Genomic DNA, 15,244 nt, shown 5'->3' with positions numbered 1-15,244 from the left:
ATAGCTTGCACGGGCGGACGGACAGACGGACGGACGGACAGGCAGACATCCGGATTTCAACTCTACTCGTCACCCTGATCATTTTGGTATATATAACCCTATGTCTGACTCTTTTAGTTTTAGGACTTACAAACAACCGTTATGTGAACAAAACTATAATACTCTCTTTAGCAACATTGTTGCGAGAGTATAAAAATGGTAGCAAGGAGATTAAATTGGTATCTCCTAAATAATAATCTTAGATGAGGAAATATCAAACTCTCTCTCTAGTAAAAACCATTTTTCAATTATTTCGATTGACATGGAAAAAGCTTTCGACCGAGTTGGTCTCCATACTATCATGGTACAACTAACTACTTGGAAACTCGGTCCAAAAATAATTAACTATATACGGCACCACCTTCTCTATCGAAAAATTCGCGTAAAAGTTAATGGTGTTATAAGTGAGCAATGTCCAATTGAAAACGGTATTCCACAAGGCTCTCCTTTGTCCGTAATACTTTTCCTTATAGCTTTCGATCATTTAAGCCGTATAATAAAGGAGCATAAATACTTTAAACATTTACTATATGACGATGATCTTTATATCTTCAACATCGTGCGAAATTCATATACTTTTACTAACCAAATTAACACTCTTTTTAACAATATCTTAAGCTGGTGTCATAACAGTGGTACTAAAATCTCCACTAGTAAATCTAAACACCTACGCATATGTAACAAAAGAGAGTATAATAATATCTCATTGAGCTTCAACAACTGTAATATTATATATGTAAATAAACTTAAAAGCATAGGCTTAATATTAAATCGTAAGTACACATGGAATGATCACATAACACAATTATGTTCATCACTTCATAATAGATTAAACGTAATCAAGTGCCTTAGCAATATAAAATTAGAAAGTAATTCCAACACACTCACTCACATAGTTAAATCAATAATTTTGTCAAAAATTGATTATGGATTCCCCACCTTCAGCAAAACAAAAAAAAAAACTGGTCAAAGATGGCGTCAGCATACTACACTGCAGCCTGACTTGCCACTGGAGCTTTCCGTACTACCCCTATAACAAACATTCTAGCCGAAGCCGGGCTACCTACCTTAGAAAACAGATTGCTTTACATCACCAGAAGCATGATTACGAAATTGATCAATTCCGAAGACTCTCCTGTTAAAGCCGCACTAACAAACAGGCTACGCCGGAAAAGAAAAACCAGGAAAACCTCAGCCTTATAAACGCTGATCCATGCTTCAAAGGAAATGAATGTTCTTTTAAATAATTCAGTGATCCCAAGCCTTCGCGCTCCCCCGTGAGTTAATCTGGATTTGGCTAAATTTAACAAGTAAGGAAGGGCTAAGTTCGGGTGTCACCGAACATTTTATACTCTCGCATGATAAAGTGATAATCAAGATTTCAGGCGTGGTTGTGAACCGATTTCACCCATATTTGGTATATGTCATCAGGGTGTGAAGAAAATATTATATACCGAATTTCATTGAAATCGGTTGAGTACTTCCTGAGATATGGTTTTTGGTTCATAAATTTTTAAAAATACCCTGGATGCAACTTCCTTCTGACATTTCTTCCGTGAAATTTAGTGTTTCTCACGTTTTTTGTTAGTCGGTTAACGCACTTTTAGTGATTTTCAACATAACCTTTGTATGGGAGGTGGGCGTGGTTATTATCGTATTTCTTCCATTTTTGCACTGTATATGGAAATGCCTAAAAGAAACGACTCTATACAGTTTAGTTGACATAGCTATAGTAGTTATCGTGATATGTACAAAACAGTTAGTAGGGGGCGGGGCCACGCCCACTTTTCCAAAAAAATTACGTCCAAATATGTCCCTCCCTAATGCGATCCTTTGTGCCAAATTTCATTTTAACACCTTTATTTATGGCTTAGTTATGACATTTTATAGGTTTTCGGTTTCCGCCATTTTGTGGGCGTGGCAGTGGGCCGATTTTGCCCATCTTCGAACTTAGCCTTCTTATGGAGCCAAGAAATACGTGTACCAAGTTTCATCATGAYATCTCAATTTTYACTCAAGTTACAGCTTGCAYGGACGGACGGACAGACGGACAKACGGACGGACGGACAGACAGACATCCGGATTTCAACTCTACTCGTCACCCTGATCACTTTGGTATATATAACCCTATATCTGACTCTTTTAGTTTTAGGACTTACAAACAACCGTTATGTGAACAAAACTATAATACTCTCTTTAGCAACTTTGTTGCGAGAGTATAAAAAAGAAATTACACCACCAGACATTCACTTAAAATACTTCTCAGAAATAATAAGTTCTCACAAAAATTGGGATACACTCTACACAGATGGATCAAAAGATCATAATAATGTGGCCTTCAGTGTCGTTAAGGATAGCTCTGTAATCATGTCAGCTATACTACCTCCTTTTGCCTCAATTTTCACGGCAGAAGCAACAGCCATCATGCACGCTTGCCTAATAGCAAAAAAGAGTAGACGTAAGCATCTCATTGTTAGTGATTCTTTATCGTGGCTCAAAGCCATACTAAACGTAAATTATGTTGATCCAACTGTTTCTCAAATTAGAGATATCCTCATCAACAATATTAGCAAAATTAAGTTATCATGGATACCCAGTCACATTGATATACAAGACAATACTCTAGCTGACTCCCAAGCCAAACATGCGACAAGAGCTCCCTTAAAACTTATAAATACCAGCAATAAAAAAAACATTAAAAATTTTGCTAAAAAGTCCTATCGTGAGGCCGAAAATGAACACTGGAGCCAATACTCCCACTATTACAAAATAATAAATCCTCAACGAAGATCGCCTCTTTTCCCTACAACTATATCCAGAAGACATTGTATACTCGCTTTCGGTTGGGTCACACCAAACTAACACACAAACATATATTGGAAAACTCCCAAACACCAATTTGCCCATATTGTAATACCAAGAATCTCACAACTCAACATTTAATACAAAACTGCACATCATTGGAATACAACCGTCTCAACTTAAACTTAACAGAATTACTAACAAACGTAACACATACTAACATAAAACAGTTTATTAAATTTATATGTACACTAGATACTCCAAAATAGTTCAACCATTGTGTATTAGTTAATAATATTTAATATTAAGAAGCTGATGGCCTTAGTCGCTAATGCTGTAAAATTTTTAAAATCTTAAGGTGTAATTGTATTATCCTTTTCAATAAAGTAATAAAAATAATAATAATGCCCCATCTCAGTTCTTCGCCGCCGCGCTTGAATAGCTCGCCCGGTAATCCATCGGCTTTGCTGTTCTGCAGACGGGTAATTGCTAATCGTACGTAGTATGTAGAAGTTCACGCAAGTGAGGAAGGTTCTCTGATCGCCATTCACTTGGGAGTGGTCAGACACGATTCTTTTATATATGGCTCAAGCAGCTCACGACTTCCGGTTTTAGACCAAGTATCTTTCTGGGTAGCCGAAGAACATCCGCTTGAAGGCGAGCCAAAGTGAGAAGGCGAACCAACCCTACTCAGGTTTGTGCGCTGGGTTTGGGACCCCCCGCGTAAAAAATGTCCTCAAGGAAAACTAATCAACGTATTACATATATTTTTTTATTAAATGTAATGATAATTGTTACAAGCTAAATTTCAAAAGCATATTGCTTTAAAACAGCAATCACTTAAAACTACTTACTACGAGTGCTAACTAAGTAAAACGATAAGTATGGTAAGTATTATGATTCTCTTTCGGACATAATACTATCAGTGCTAACACAACTATCAGGTATGCTATAATTCACAATCAGACTTATCAGGCAACAATTTTTAACAGACTAAGCACTAAAACATGCACTTCTTTCGAATAATAAATTCGCAATAGACATGATGCTTTTCAACGGCGGAAGATATTTTACTTCAGTTCCCCGTCATGGAGACCAGGCTGGTGCGACGCCAAGACTCTTGCTTCCCGCTACGTTTGGTCGGTTTGGTAATGAGGAAACCAAGGAACCCACTCAATATCAAAGACACACCAGAAACGATGAAGGCGGTTTCACAGTGATGACTTAAGAGCGCGCCAAAAACATTGGCGCCGACAACGCTACCCAAGCGACCCATCATGAGAGAAATACAGATAGCCATCGCTCTGTAGAACACAAGAAGACACAGAAAGTATAAAACCAATTGTACAGTAAGTGGTATAAATATTATTAATTACCTCAATCTTGTAGGATAGAGATCGACGGTGGCCGCGCTTAAGACATTAATGCCCAAACCACAGAGCAGCAAAGCCACATACAGATATATGGCAACCATTGGTATATCGACGTAAGCTGCAGCTATGCCGCAAGCACCACAGGCACCTAAAATCACAACTGCAAGCAGAAAAAAAAATTAAATAAATATCAAAATTAACTTTAAATAGAGTGCCACTTACAAAGTATGGTGCATTTGCCCACTTTATTGATGATGCCGCCAATGAGAGCAAATCCCACGGCGTAAAGCACCTCCAAAACCAGAGAATGTTGATATGTCGAGATCTCCAACTTTTCATTGCATTGCGAAGCTGTCAGTGTCACGCCATCGCTGACGGCGGCGGCATGTGCGCTCTCTGACTTAAAAATGCTCTCCTGCTTGCTGTACACCACTTGACACATATAAGTACGATTGCCAGGATTGTCGTTCAAAAACTCTGCGACGGTGTTGAGAATGTGTGGAAACCACATGTACATGCCATTCGAGGTCACGAATATCCAAAATTGTATGGAACATATGAGCACCGTGGTGCGCATGTACTCGCGGTTAAAAAGCGGTTGTGTTTGGTCCCACATAGAGCGGAGCAAAGCAACGGCAGGATTTGAAATGCGTTCACGCTCAATTTTCGGGCTCATTGCACTGTCAATGTCTTCAACGACATGAGAAACCTTAACGCATGTTAAAAAAAAATTTATTGAAGACTCTCAAAAAATAATGTTAACGGCATACACTCACCGGATATTCATCACGCGGTCTGCAAGTATTCACATGGAACATTGTCTGCAGTATCTCGAGTGTCTTATCGTCATGGCCCTGACTGAGCAAGAATTTCGGACTCTCTGGTATCTTGAACAAGGCCAAGCCACACAAGAAACCGGGTATTCCGCAAACAACCATGAAAAAACGCCAAGGCTTGTAGGTGATACCCAAATAGGGAATCACAAAACGCCATTCCTGGTTAATGACCAACCAAGCAATGCAAGGCATCAGCATGGAACCAACGCCGAAAATGAACGCTGAACCCATAATGGCACGTGAACGATTCTTGGCCGTGTGAAATTCACCCAAAAACGCATAAATCGTTGCAGAACCACCGGAAATGCTGCATTTGCAGAAATGAAATCATTAATTCAAAGGATTCATATAGACGACATGCTTAATTACTTACCAAAAACCATTAATGTAGCGTAGTATGACCATTAACCAGAAATTCGTGGCGAAACTAGAAAGCACCGTTACCACAAAGCCCAACAGCAATGTTGGGCGTATGATATTTCTACGTCCAGTGGTATCCGCCAGGAAACCCCAGAGATGTGAGCTGCTAATAATACCCGCAAATCCTATGGCGCTCAGTATGCCGCGCTGTTGGATCGTCAAGTTCAGATCGCATTGCGAGACGGGCAGCACGAAGCTGATGCCGAGTGTTTCGAGCAGCACATTGGCCAGTATCAAACCGGATATCAATATGAGTAAATAATTGAACTTCCCAAAGGCTAAAAAGAAATATTTATCGATATAATAAAAAATATATACTAATTTAACTGACTGAACTAATTTTTTATATAATATATCAATATTTTTATACCCTTAACAAGGTATATTAAGTTTGCGACGAATTTGGTAATACCCAGAAACATTCTTCGCAGACCTTACAGATCTTATAAAATACTTCTATGAGCAAAAAAATAGTAAGACTTTGTTCATAATTTTTTCTTCAAAATCTATGGCGTCCCATCAAAGTAATTTCGCTTAGCCAATCCTCGAAACAGTTGTTAAAGTCAATTTCCGGAACAGCCTTCAATGCGCGTAGCGATTCATGTTTAATGTCTTCAATTGTCTCAAAACGGTTTCCTCAGAATAGTCGTTTGAGTTTGCTGAATAGTCAAAAGTCTAAATCAGGGAAATACGGTGGTTGCGACACGACATTGGTTGAAAATTTGAGAAGAATCCATGCAGTATGCGATGGTGCATTATTGTGGTACAGAAACCAAGATTTTTAGGCCCACAATTCCGGCTTCTTTTTACGACTAGCTTCGCGCAAGACTCATCATCTAGTAATAATACGTTTCATGGCATCCTGGTAATCGCAAAGCATTGTTTCACAGACTATAACGCGAAGCTGATTTTCGAAAAAAAAAAAATTAGTGATTTTGGAACCAAACGTGAATTTACTTTTCTTAGACACAATGATCTTTGAAAATGGTTTTCACTGATCCGTCAGATATTCCAACGATGCCAGCGAGATCTCTGACTGTTAGTTGTCGATTCTCAAGCACCTATTCATTTTTTAATTACGTGTTGATCATCAGTTGATGTTGGTGAACGTCCTGGACCTGGTTCGTCCTTAATGCGTTCTCGACCCTTTTTGACATATTTGTACCAATGTCTTCTTACTTATCTTACTACATTTTGCCCACAGTAAGTAAGTAAGTATAATATAAATGATCTGCATGACGACCTAAGTCGATTTTGCCATGTCCAAATGTCCGTCCGCGCGAACTTGTCCCTCAGTTTTTGAAATATCGATTTGAAACTTTGTACTCGTCTTTTTCTCCCAAAGAAGCTGCTCATTTTTCGGAACCGAAACTGTGCAATCATAATCGAGTGTTTGTGTGGAAAACTTCTCTGTTGGACGTGATATTTCCAGGAAATTCAAAATGGGTTCTTGTCTAAAAGCGTGATGTAGTCTCCGAAGAAATTGTTGAAATTTTTCGGGTCAGACAGCTTTAGAATATACCTGACTCATCAAAATCAAGTTCTCGTAAGATATCCTTAGTATGGCATAAGTGGAGGATATTATATCTTGAGTGCAACCGAAGTTAACGTTTTTTTTTAATATTTACTTAAGATTATTTCATACACTTACTCGTCGCTTCCAAGGCATTCTCAAAATATTCAGCGCCTTTGCCAGGCTCTGGCATACTGGCGATGACATTGCCACCTTCGATTGTGGCAATCGTAAGTTTCGCACTCTCTGCTGAAAATATAGAAATGACGAAAAATTTATTTATAATTTTTTTGTTAATATTTACTTTACATATAACAAAATTTATAATATTTTGTATTGATAATAACAATATTAGCAGTTTTCAGTGTTATCATTATACAATTCCTAACTATTAATAAATAAAAAGCAAAAATTGTAGAAGCATTTTCTCTCGATAATTTTTAATACATACTTTTAAAGAATCCGTTTTCTAAAAGTCTAAAATAGAACACGTGTTTTAAAATAGAAATGCTGAATCACAGCTTAAAACAATACCTTCAATTTAAAGCTCGGAAATGCCTAGAAAATTTCAATCAGTTATATTGAAGCGAATATAAAATTTACAGAATTCCTTTCAATTGTAAGATTTACTTTATTAATTCGAAAAGACAGCAAAACGTTATTGCAATGAGTCCAGATGTTTGCTTCAATTTTAATTAATCTCGAGCTTCTCACCTACTGCTTACTGGCAAAAGCCACGTGCCACATGAGGAAAACGGCTAATCGGCTTTCATACAATTCAATTGAATTGTAGTCAGACATATATAGTGTGTGTATATGATAAACAAATCGAGCTAACCATCCAATAAACAAATTAATTGCATTCGATGTCACGCTATGGATCGAAGTTTAAATTGAATTGTAATAAATTCCATGCTAATGAACTTCTTCATGTATGTGTTCATAACGCTGTATAACATTCGAATGTGTGTGTCGTCAAACCGTTTAATTTTCGAGAGATTGAATCGAGTAATTTTTTTAAGCTAAGCTCGGATAGGATGGTTGTAAATCGACTATTCGACTCCATTGATGCCGTAGTGTTTTGAAACTGATTAGTTATTCTTAAATTTGGATTGAACACAGTTTTTAAGTTGTTTCGCTGTGCCACAGCAGCTTTCACGAATGTAAAGCAATCAGATTTTGTATTATATTATATATCGAGTAGTGTGTGTGAATACCAATAAAGTGGCAAGTCTTTTCGGTTTGCATAAGCTCTTCGTTCGATTCGAAACACTCGAAAACAAACACAAAGAGAACAACTATGTCAATGTCGTCATATATCTCATACAGCCCATTGTTCCATCGACTGCAGTATTCGCAGTTTCAAATGAGCTACGGGCTATAAATCGTTCGCAGAACCTTTCTCTCGAAAACTCGTAACGGTTACTCATCAGATGTTGTCATCATCCATGCCACTGCAGCATATAGCAGGACGGGTATGATGAGTTTGGTCTTTGTGCGTCGATAGAGGATTCCACTTATCAATTACCTACTCAGTCGTAAGTAACGCCTGTTGGCTAGAGTTATTCTTCGTTGAATTTCGTTGCTGACGTTGTTGTTGATGTTTTACGATTCCAGGATAGACAAAATTATCTACGACTTCGAAGCTATGAGAGTCAAGAGTACCGTGGAAGCCAAGTGGCGAATACGTCGACTGTTTGCTTCATGACACGAGATGATTTTCCAGGCCTTAAGCCACAATGATAAAGTCCAATCAGTTTGTTGACGGTGAGCTTTAATCTTTCACACAGTACGCAGTAGAACCTTACATGCACTTACTTCGTTTACTTCTTCATGGTCGGGGAATGGATCGTCCGCTTCATCGTCTTCCATTGGGAAATCGGGTTCACCGCCATTCAGCAAGCAGGAGAAGTGTTTCTTCCAAAATTTCAGTATGCTCTGGGCATCAGTAACTTCATAGAAAAGAACATATGTCCTTATTTCTTCATTAAAATCAATAATTAATACCGTTGCCTCTGAGTTGAAAAGTTTTTTTTTTCGATTTGTTGCATTTAATAAGTTTCTAAGTTGGTTTTTGTGCTACAATAGCTATTTTCCGATGAATAAACAAAATAAATTATTATATCCTTTTTCAAAAATAGTTATCGTTTAATAAACAGCCAATTTGTTCTACTTAACACTTTTGGTTCATAAATAACCCAAACATATGCAATTATAAATATGTTTATAACGGTCTTAAGCGTTTAATTGTTTTATAATAATAAAGATGACATATATATATATATATATGCTTATGTATATGTATGTATGTACATAAGAATGCGCATTTGCATAACTGATGTTCATTTAGCTCTGTCTCGCTTCTTTATGAATCTTCAGTTAGTCAATTAATTGAGAAGGCATCGACTGTTTTGTGCTTTGGCCAAACAAATTAAACGCAATACTAAATTGAATTGGGTTTTTTTTTTTTAATTTAGACACGCTAAAGTGTGTGGACTATGACTGCTCATATTGTACATATGTAAGTATATACACACATTCATATGTTTAAAATTATGATTTTTATGTGAGCATGTCATGTTCGATTGTTCTTTCCACAACCCGTCGATGTAGTGTCATTGTATGTATAGTAGATAAGAATAACACTTGCGCAGAATTGATTTTGCTAAGTCTCTCACTTATGAGCTATATTTTTTATATTAATGGCTTTATTTCCTAATCACAAATTAACGAAAGACTTCTTCAACAATCAATATAAAATCAAAAAAAACGGGAAAAAGTATGTATGTATGTACGTATCTACATATGTATTTGTATAATTATCTATCTCAGACATAATTTTATTTTCAAAATATGTTACGTAATTAATGCCAATAAAATAAGCATTTATTTTTAAAATATTTTTTATATTTTATTTCAATACTAGCAGTTCAAAGTGGTGAGAGTAGTGTGCCACCGCTGACCATTTTCCAAATAAACAGCTAAATTTTGAACCGTTGGAAATCGGTCATGAATGATAAATGAAAATATTCTCCAGACTGCTTCATTGTTGCTGATATAGCGTGCCATCTGGAATTGTTCAATTTACTGAGTTGTACTTTACTGAGTTACAATATATTTTCATATGAGAAAAAAAATTTTAAAAAGGCTGTTTTTCACCCTAGGAAACTCATGTAACCAACTAAGTAATTAACTAAGCTAAATCATAATGTCATAAATCAGAAAATCTTTTAATAAAAAACATTTATGGTAACTAAATGATCCATTTTAGAACCCTCTCTTTGTCTTCACATTTATAACTACTTTGCACGCTTTGGTTTTAAAATATCGCCGCAATGATTGCGCATATATTTCTAGTATATTTATCTAATCAGTTGGTTATGATTATTAAAAATTTCTATACGTCACTCGGTCATTGAACCACTTAATCATTTAATCCCTAACATGATTATTTGTCTGTTACACTGTTATTTAACAATAACGTTTTAAAGCTTACTGTGATATGCCTATACACTAATGCCACTTACTAAACGGTTGCTTTAGTTTCATTGATCACTAATCACTATTGAAAGCGTGAACGTGTTTGATTACACAAGCACCGGACTTAGATTGAAGTGTGAGGCGTATGAGTAATTTTTTTGTATTTATTGTTTACACACGCAATTCATAAATAGTTGGAATATTTCTTGGTATCTGATCATACAATGTATCTTACCCCATTTACTGTAATTCGCAACTTACTAAAAAATTAAATAAATACAACTGTCGCGTGTGGCGCATTTTTATTTGATGCGCAGTCTTTTTTTGGGGTCTTTTTCTGAATTCCCCTCTACCCACACTTTGAAAGTCGCTTGTAGCTTAAGCACTCGAAATGTAGCAAAACATATGCGACAGATTTTATGCAATAATATTTAATAGCTTATAAATGAGTTTAATTGCATTGTTTGGTACATAGTTCTGAAATTAGTTCATTGGTGAAAGAGAAAAGAAGAATTCTTTTTTTTGAAACGTGACGACGATGCCAGTAATTTTCACTATGCATAAAAGTACTTGAAGCATTGCAGAAGAAACTATGGTTTATTGGTTATAATTGACATATATAACTAAGTTCATAACGACCTTTCTATATTTTAGAACAATGCTATTCTGCGATGGAAAATAATGCTTAGTATTCCTAAAATCTTTCCGTTAATTCAAAATTAATTATGTTCAAAGTAAATACATCTGCGATATTAAATCAATTTAGTAATTTTTTTATAAGTTTAATTAACAGTGTATTTATCGTTAACGCATATCAAACAATAAAAGCTTGCTTTCAAAGCGCTCCAATTTAATTTCTTTAGACTGAAATACAAATAAATATCTGGAAAATTACAAGTAAGCAAAAACATCGCTTCTTCATAACAGCACACGTTGTCTAGTGTCATCAAATGTCGATATTCTTCGTAATTTTCGTATCTTACGTAATCAGATCCGTCTTCTTCTACGAATTACAGCACATAATTCGAAGCATAAATGGCGAGCTTAGTTGCTAAGACTTTGCTATTCGTACGACAATACATATAGTACATATATGCATGTACACTTGAATACTTATGGGAAGTCAAATGTAAATAGTAGTGAATCACTGCAAAAAGCGCAGGTCCAGGTATAGTCTTTATAAATATTTGGATGGAAGCGACAAGTGGAGTTTTATTGTATTCAAATGTGAACGAGATTACTGTTTTATTATCTGTGTATTCCTCGCACTCAAATACAAATGTGAGGATTTACAGTTATATATTCATAGATATTAAACAATTGAAGAAGCAAAAATTATAAAAACTGCTGGCAAAGTTTTATTTAAGGAAAACCTATATTTCATCTTATTTCCTACTTTGTTAGTTGTAGTTGTACTAGTTGTTAGTAATCTGTAATTAAAATCTATATAGTATATAGATATGGCAATTCCAAGACCAAGTTTTTAACTATCTTCCAAACAAAATAAATGCTCGTATACTCGAAACAGCGGAAGGGTTTTTGGTTAGAGATGCTTTAACTTTAAAATTTTTTCAATATTTGACTTTAGTAATCTGTGGAGTTTGATCGTCATGTCCGCACTATTTTGATAGTCCAGAAGCTAAGCCTTGCACAAAACTAAAAACATTTGAAACCCTTATGGTCGTACAATCATGATGTAATCCCATCTATGATCCTTGACTAACAGCCCAAAGATTTTCCAGATAGTCGATTACACACCATTAGTGCTTCAGTCGCCTTGGCCCAGATCAGGTCAATATGATTCCTTCACCGCATGGTGGAATCCAGCGTGAGACCACCATGTTGGTCAGCTTTACCGCTCTGTCCCAATGCTACGATTTCCGAGGCCCGTCATGGAGCTACTTCTCGTGAACGGGATGATTATCTTAGACGGGTTGATGTTCAACTCAAACTCACTGCACTAACCTCTAACAAACGTCTTAGTATTACGCGTAACCTTGACAGCGGATCTCGTTGTCAGTTAGCAAAACTAGTAGGTCGTCTACGACAAAGCTTCATAACAGGAGGGGTAGCACTCCACCCTGATGGCAGCCTCCTTGAGTACCGAGACGACTACTTGTATCCACTACTGTGGTTGCAGTTATTCTAGTGAGTAGTACGACCTCTATCCATTTGCGCACTGGTGCTGCCACATCCCTTTTTTCCGTTGCCCTGGCTACGTTCTTGTAAGACATGTTGCCAAAAGTATCTTCGATGTCTAGGAAGGCCCATAGCATCACTTTGAAATTTTATTTACATTTTCTTAAATGCACTTCTTCACTTTAATTGCTCTAAATTGTATGCAAATCAGTGTCTGTTGCAATTTTCAACATTTCTTATCATTATCTTGTATTCGAACACCTCTGTTGTTTAACGAGAAAATAAACTAATTGATAAAATCAAGTAATTGTCATAGAAACTAAAGTCTTAAACATCGCACGTGCTTGCGAATTTGTCAGAATAGTTAATAGTTTGTCCGTGTGAGAAAACCACATTTTGCGTGGGAAGCAAGAATGTTTGCAATAATTAATAAAAGTTAGAGAAACGTGCAATTATAAACGTGACACGCAACTTAGCTTGAAAAAACTATTTATTAGTGGCATGGCGACATTCATAGTAAAAATCTAGTCATTTTTTTTTATTAAATTATCGTTAAATACAAATTGTTGGGTTTCTTACTACTTTGCCAAACCGACCAGTCATAACTGGATTAATATTCCGAATATGCTTTTGAAAGCTACTGTCCTTGTGTGTCCTTTTCAATATTTCTTATTCATATGAAGAGTAAACAACCATAATTTTTGTTCACACAAATAAGTCGATTTTTGAAAAGGTGGATTTACGGGTCTTAAAAATTCGAAATTTTTTACTGTATTATTAAATTCTACAACACCTCTAGAATATTGTCCGAGGTTTTCAAGTTGAGTCGAGTAATGGTTTTGGATATACTGCCTTGAGAACTTGTGCTCTCGAGGCTAGCCACTCAAATCTTTAAACGCGTTTCACTCGAAACTGTGTTTTTGGAGTTGGTTGGTAAGATCTAACCGACTCAACCGATCTTCATGAAATTTTACAAAGGTATTTGAAGTGCAATTCTTAAGACTTGAACGAAGGATTTTATTTTCGATTAGAACTTTAAAAAAAAAAAAAATTTCGCAAAATTTTCACTGAAATTTTAATTTTTTTTGTAAAAATGTCTACCAAAATATCGTCCAAGTTCTAAGTTAAATTTTTAACTAAAACAGGTATTTTTTCACTGTATCCTGTAAGGAGTTATCCTGCCAACGTGCATCTTTTTTCCGAGGGGTCACCGGAAATGGCGGAATGGCCGAATTTAAAATATTTTTTACCAAAAATTCTTCGCTAATAGTGTACCATACATTTCTAACAAAAAAAAAAACATAATAAAATCTTTAATTTTTTATATGAAAAAAAAAATTTTAAAGGCTGTTTTTTTGCATGAGAAAGCCCTTAATTTTTTAATTAAAATTATTTAATTTTATCTAATTATAAATTATTATTCAATAAATAATAATATTACGGATAAATAAAAATAATTTTGAACTAAATTAATAAATTATTTAAAATTATATGCATTTTATTTAAACTTCGTTATTATTTTTTAAGTTTTTTCCTCATTATTATTAAAAGTTATTTTTAATTAATCAAGTACTTAAATTAGTTAAAATTGTGTATGTTCGCTTACCTGGAGCAGAGCCGCCTTGTTTCTCTTTGAATTCACACATTTTTTACACAAATTTCAAAATTCACAAAACAATTTATACGAATCAATAAACCGTATAAATGACACAATTTTCCGTCACGATCAATCACGATGCAACTAAACTTTCGCTCAGTAGTACATATATTTTTGCAGAACTTAAAAGTGACTTGAAGAGAATCTAACCGACAATTCTCTTCAACGGCTAAATCACAACTGAAATCTTAATGCCTGAGTCGCACGAAAGGAAGCTTCTAATGATCAGCACAATCAACTTTAATTAATTTTCACTATTACGCCTATATATTGTTATGGCACATACAAGTATGTATATATGTATGTACAGGCCGCAATGAAGTCAGTGAATACGTCAAACGAGATCAGTAGCCGAAGCTAAAATCAATTTATTTACTATTTATTTAGTAAGCGTTACTCAAGTGGCACAAGAAGGCAGTCTAAGCCGGTTGCCGAAATGCCAAACCAATTGCAAGATCTCATCTAAACTGACTGATGTTGAGCACGGATAGACAACCGAGTTTTATACATTCACGGCAGTGGGCCAAATACCCAGCGGCAGCGCACCAGTGCTGAACAGTCAACAAATTTTGCTGATAACAGCCAAGCGAAATTGGGAGAGTTGAGAGTAATACTCAGCAACTACGTACACATGCATAGATACCTTTAACACTATATAGGTTGAGGAAAATTAAATTGCAATTGTTTGAAGTTAACAAAGACGATCCTGCTTTATTGTCTACCAATGACGGGTAAAACTTAGGTAATCTATTCTAATTCTATAAATAATCAATGCTTAATATTCTCGACTGTAATATATTCGTACAAATGTAGAGCAGTGCCTATATAACATAGTTTGGGTGGATCTGAAAATTAGTTGCTTGAGTTAGTAAGGAGGATTATGTAAATTCTAATGTTAAGCTAACTCGAGTCACTAGTGTCTGACATTTTACTACTTGCTTACATAAAATTTAGTTATTTTTCTTCGTTAATAGTTTGGTCTAGA

General features: G+C 35.6%; 1 protein-coding gene across 2 annotated transcripts; it reads right to left on the bottom strand.

The window, feature by feature from the left end:
- Positions 1-3,597: 3,597 nt before the first annotated feature.
- LOC108975783 (synaptic vesicle glycoprotein 2B-like) lies at positions 3,598-14,715 on the bottom strand. 2 transcript variants are annotated; one of them, XM_018944503.1, is made up of 7 exons: positions 14,209-14,715; positions 7,122-7,232; positions 5,424-5,748; positions 4,991-5,357; positions 4,437-4,923; positions 4,218-4,374; positions 3,598-4,145 (listed from the first exon to the last, which is right to left on the bottom strand). In XM_018944503.1, the coding sequence occupies exons 1-7, from the start codon at positions 14,246-14,248 to the stop codon at positions 3,917-3,919; spliced, it is 1,716 nt and encodes a 571-aa protein (XP_018800048.1). In that variant the 5' UTR covers positions 14,249-14,715; the 3' UTR covers positions 3,598-3,916. The 2 variants fall into 2 exon arrangements, with proteins under 2 accessions (XP_018800048.1, XP_018800049.1); XM_018944504.1 differs by having other exon boundaries at positions 7,122-7,229.
- Positions 14,716-15,244: the final 529 nt, after the last annotated feature.

Source organism: Bactrocera latifrons, unplaced genomic scaffold (assembly GCF_001853355.1).
Source record: "Bactrocera latifrons isolate USDA-ARS-PBARC rearing strain unplaced genomic scaffold, ASM185335v1 scaffold_7, whole genome shotgun sequence".
NCBI lineage: Eukaryota > Metazoa > Arthropoda > Insecta > Diptera > Tephritidae > Bactrocera > Bactrocera latifrons.
This window is presented reverse-complemented; position numbering and strand designations above follow the sequence as displayed.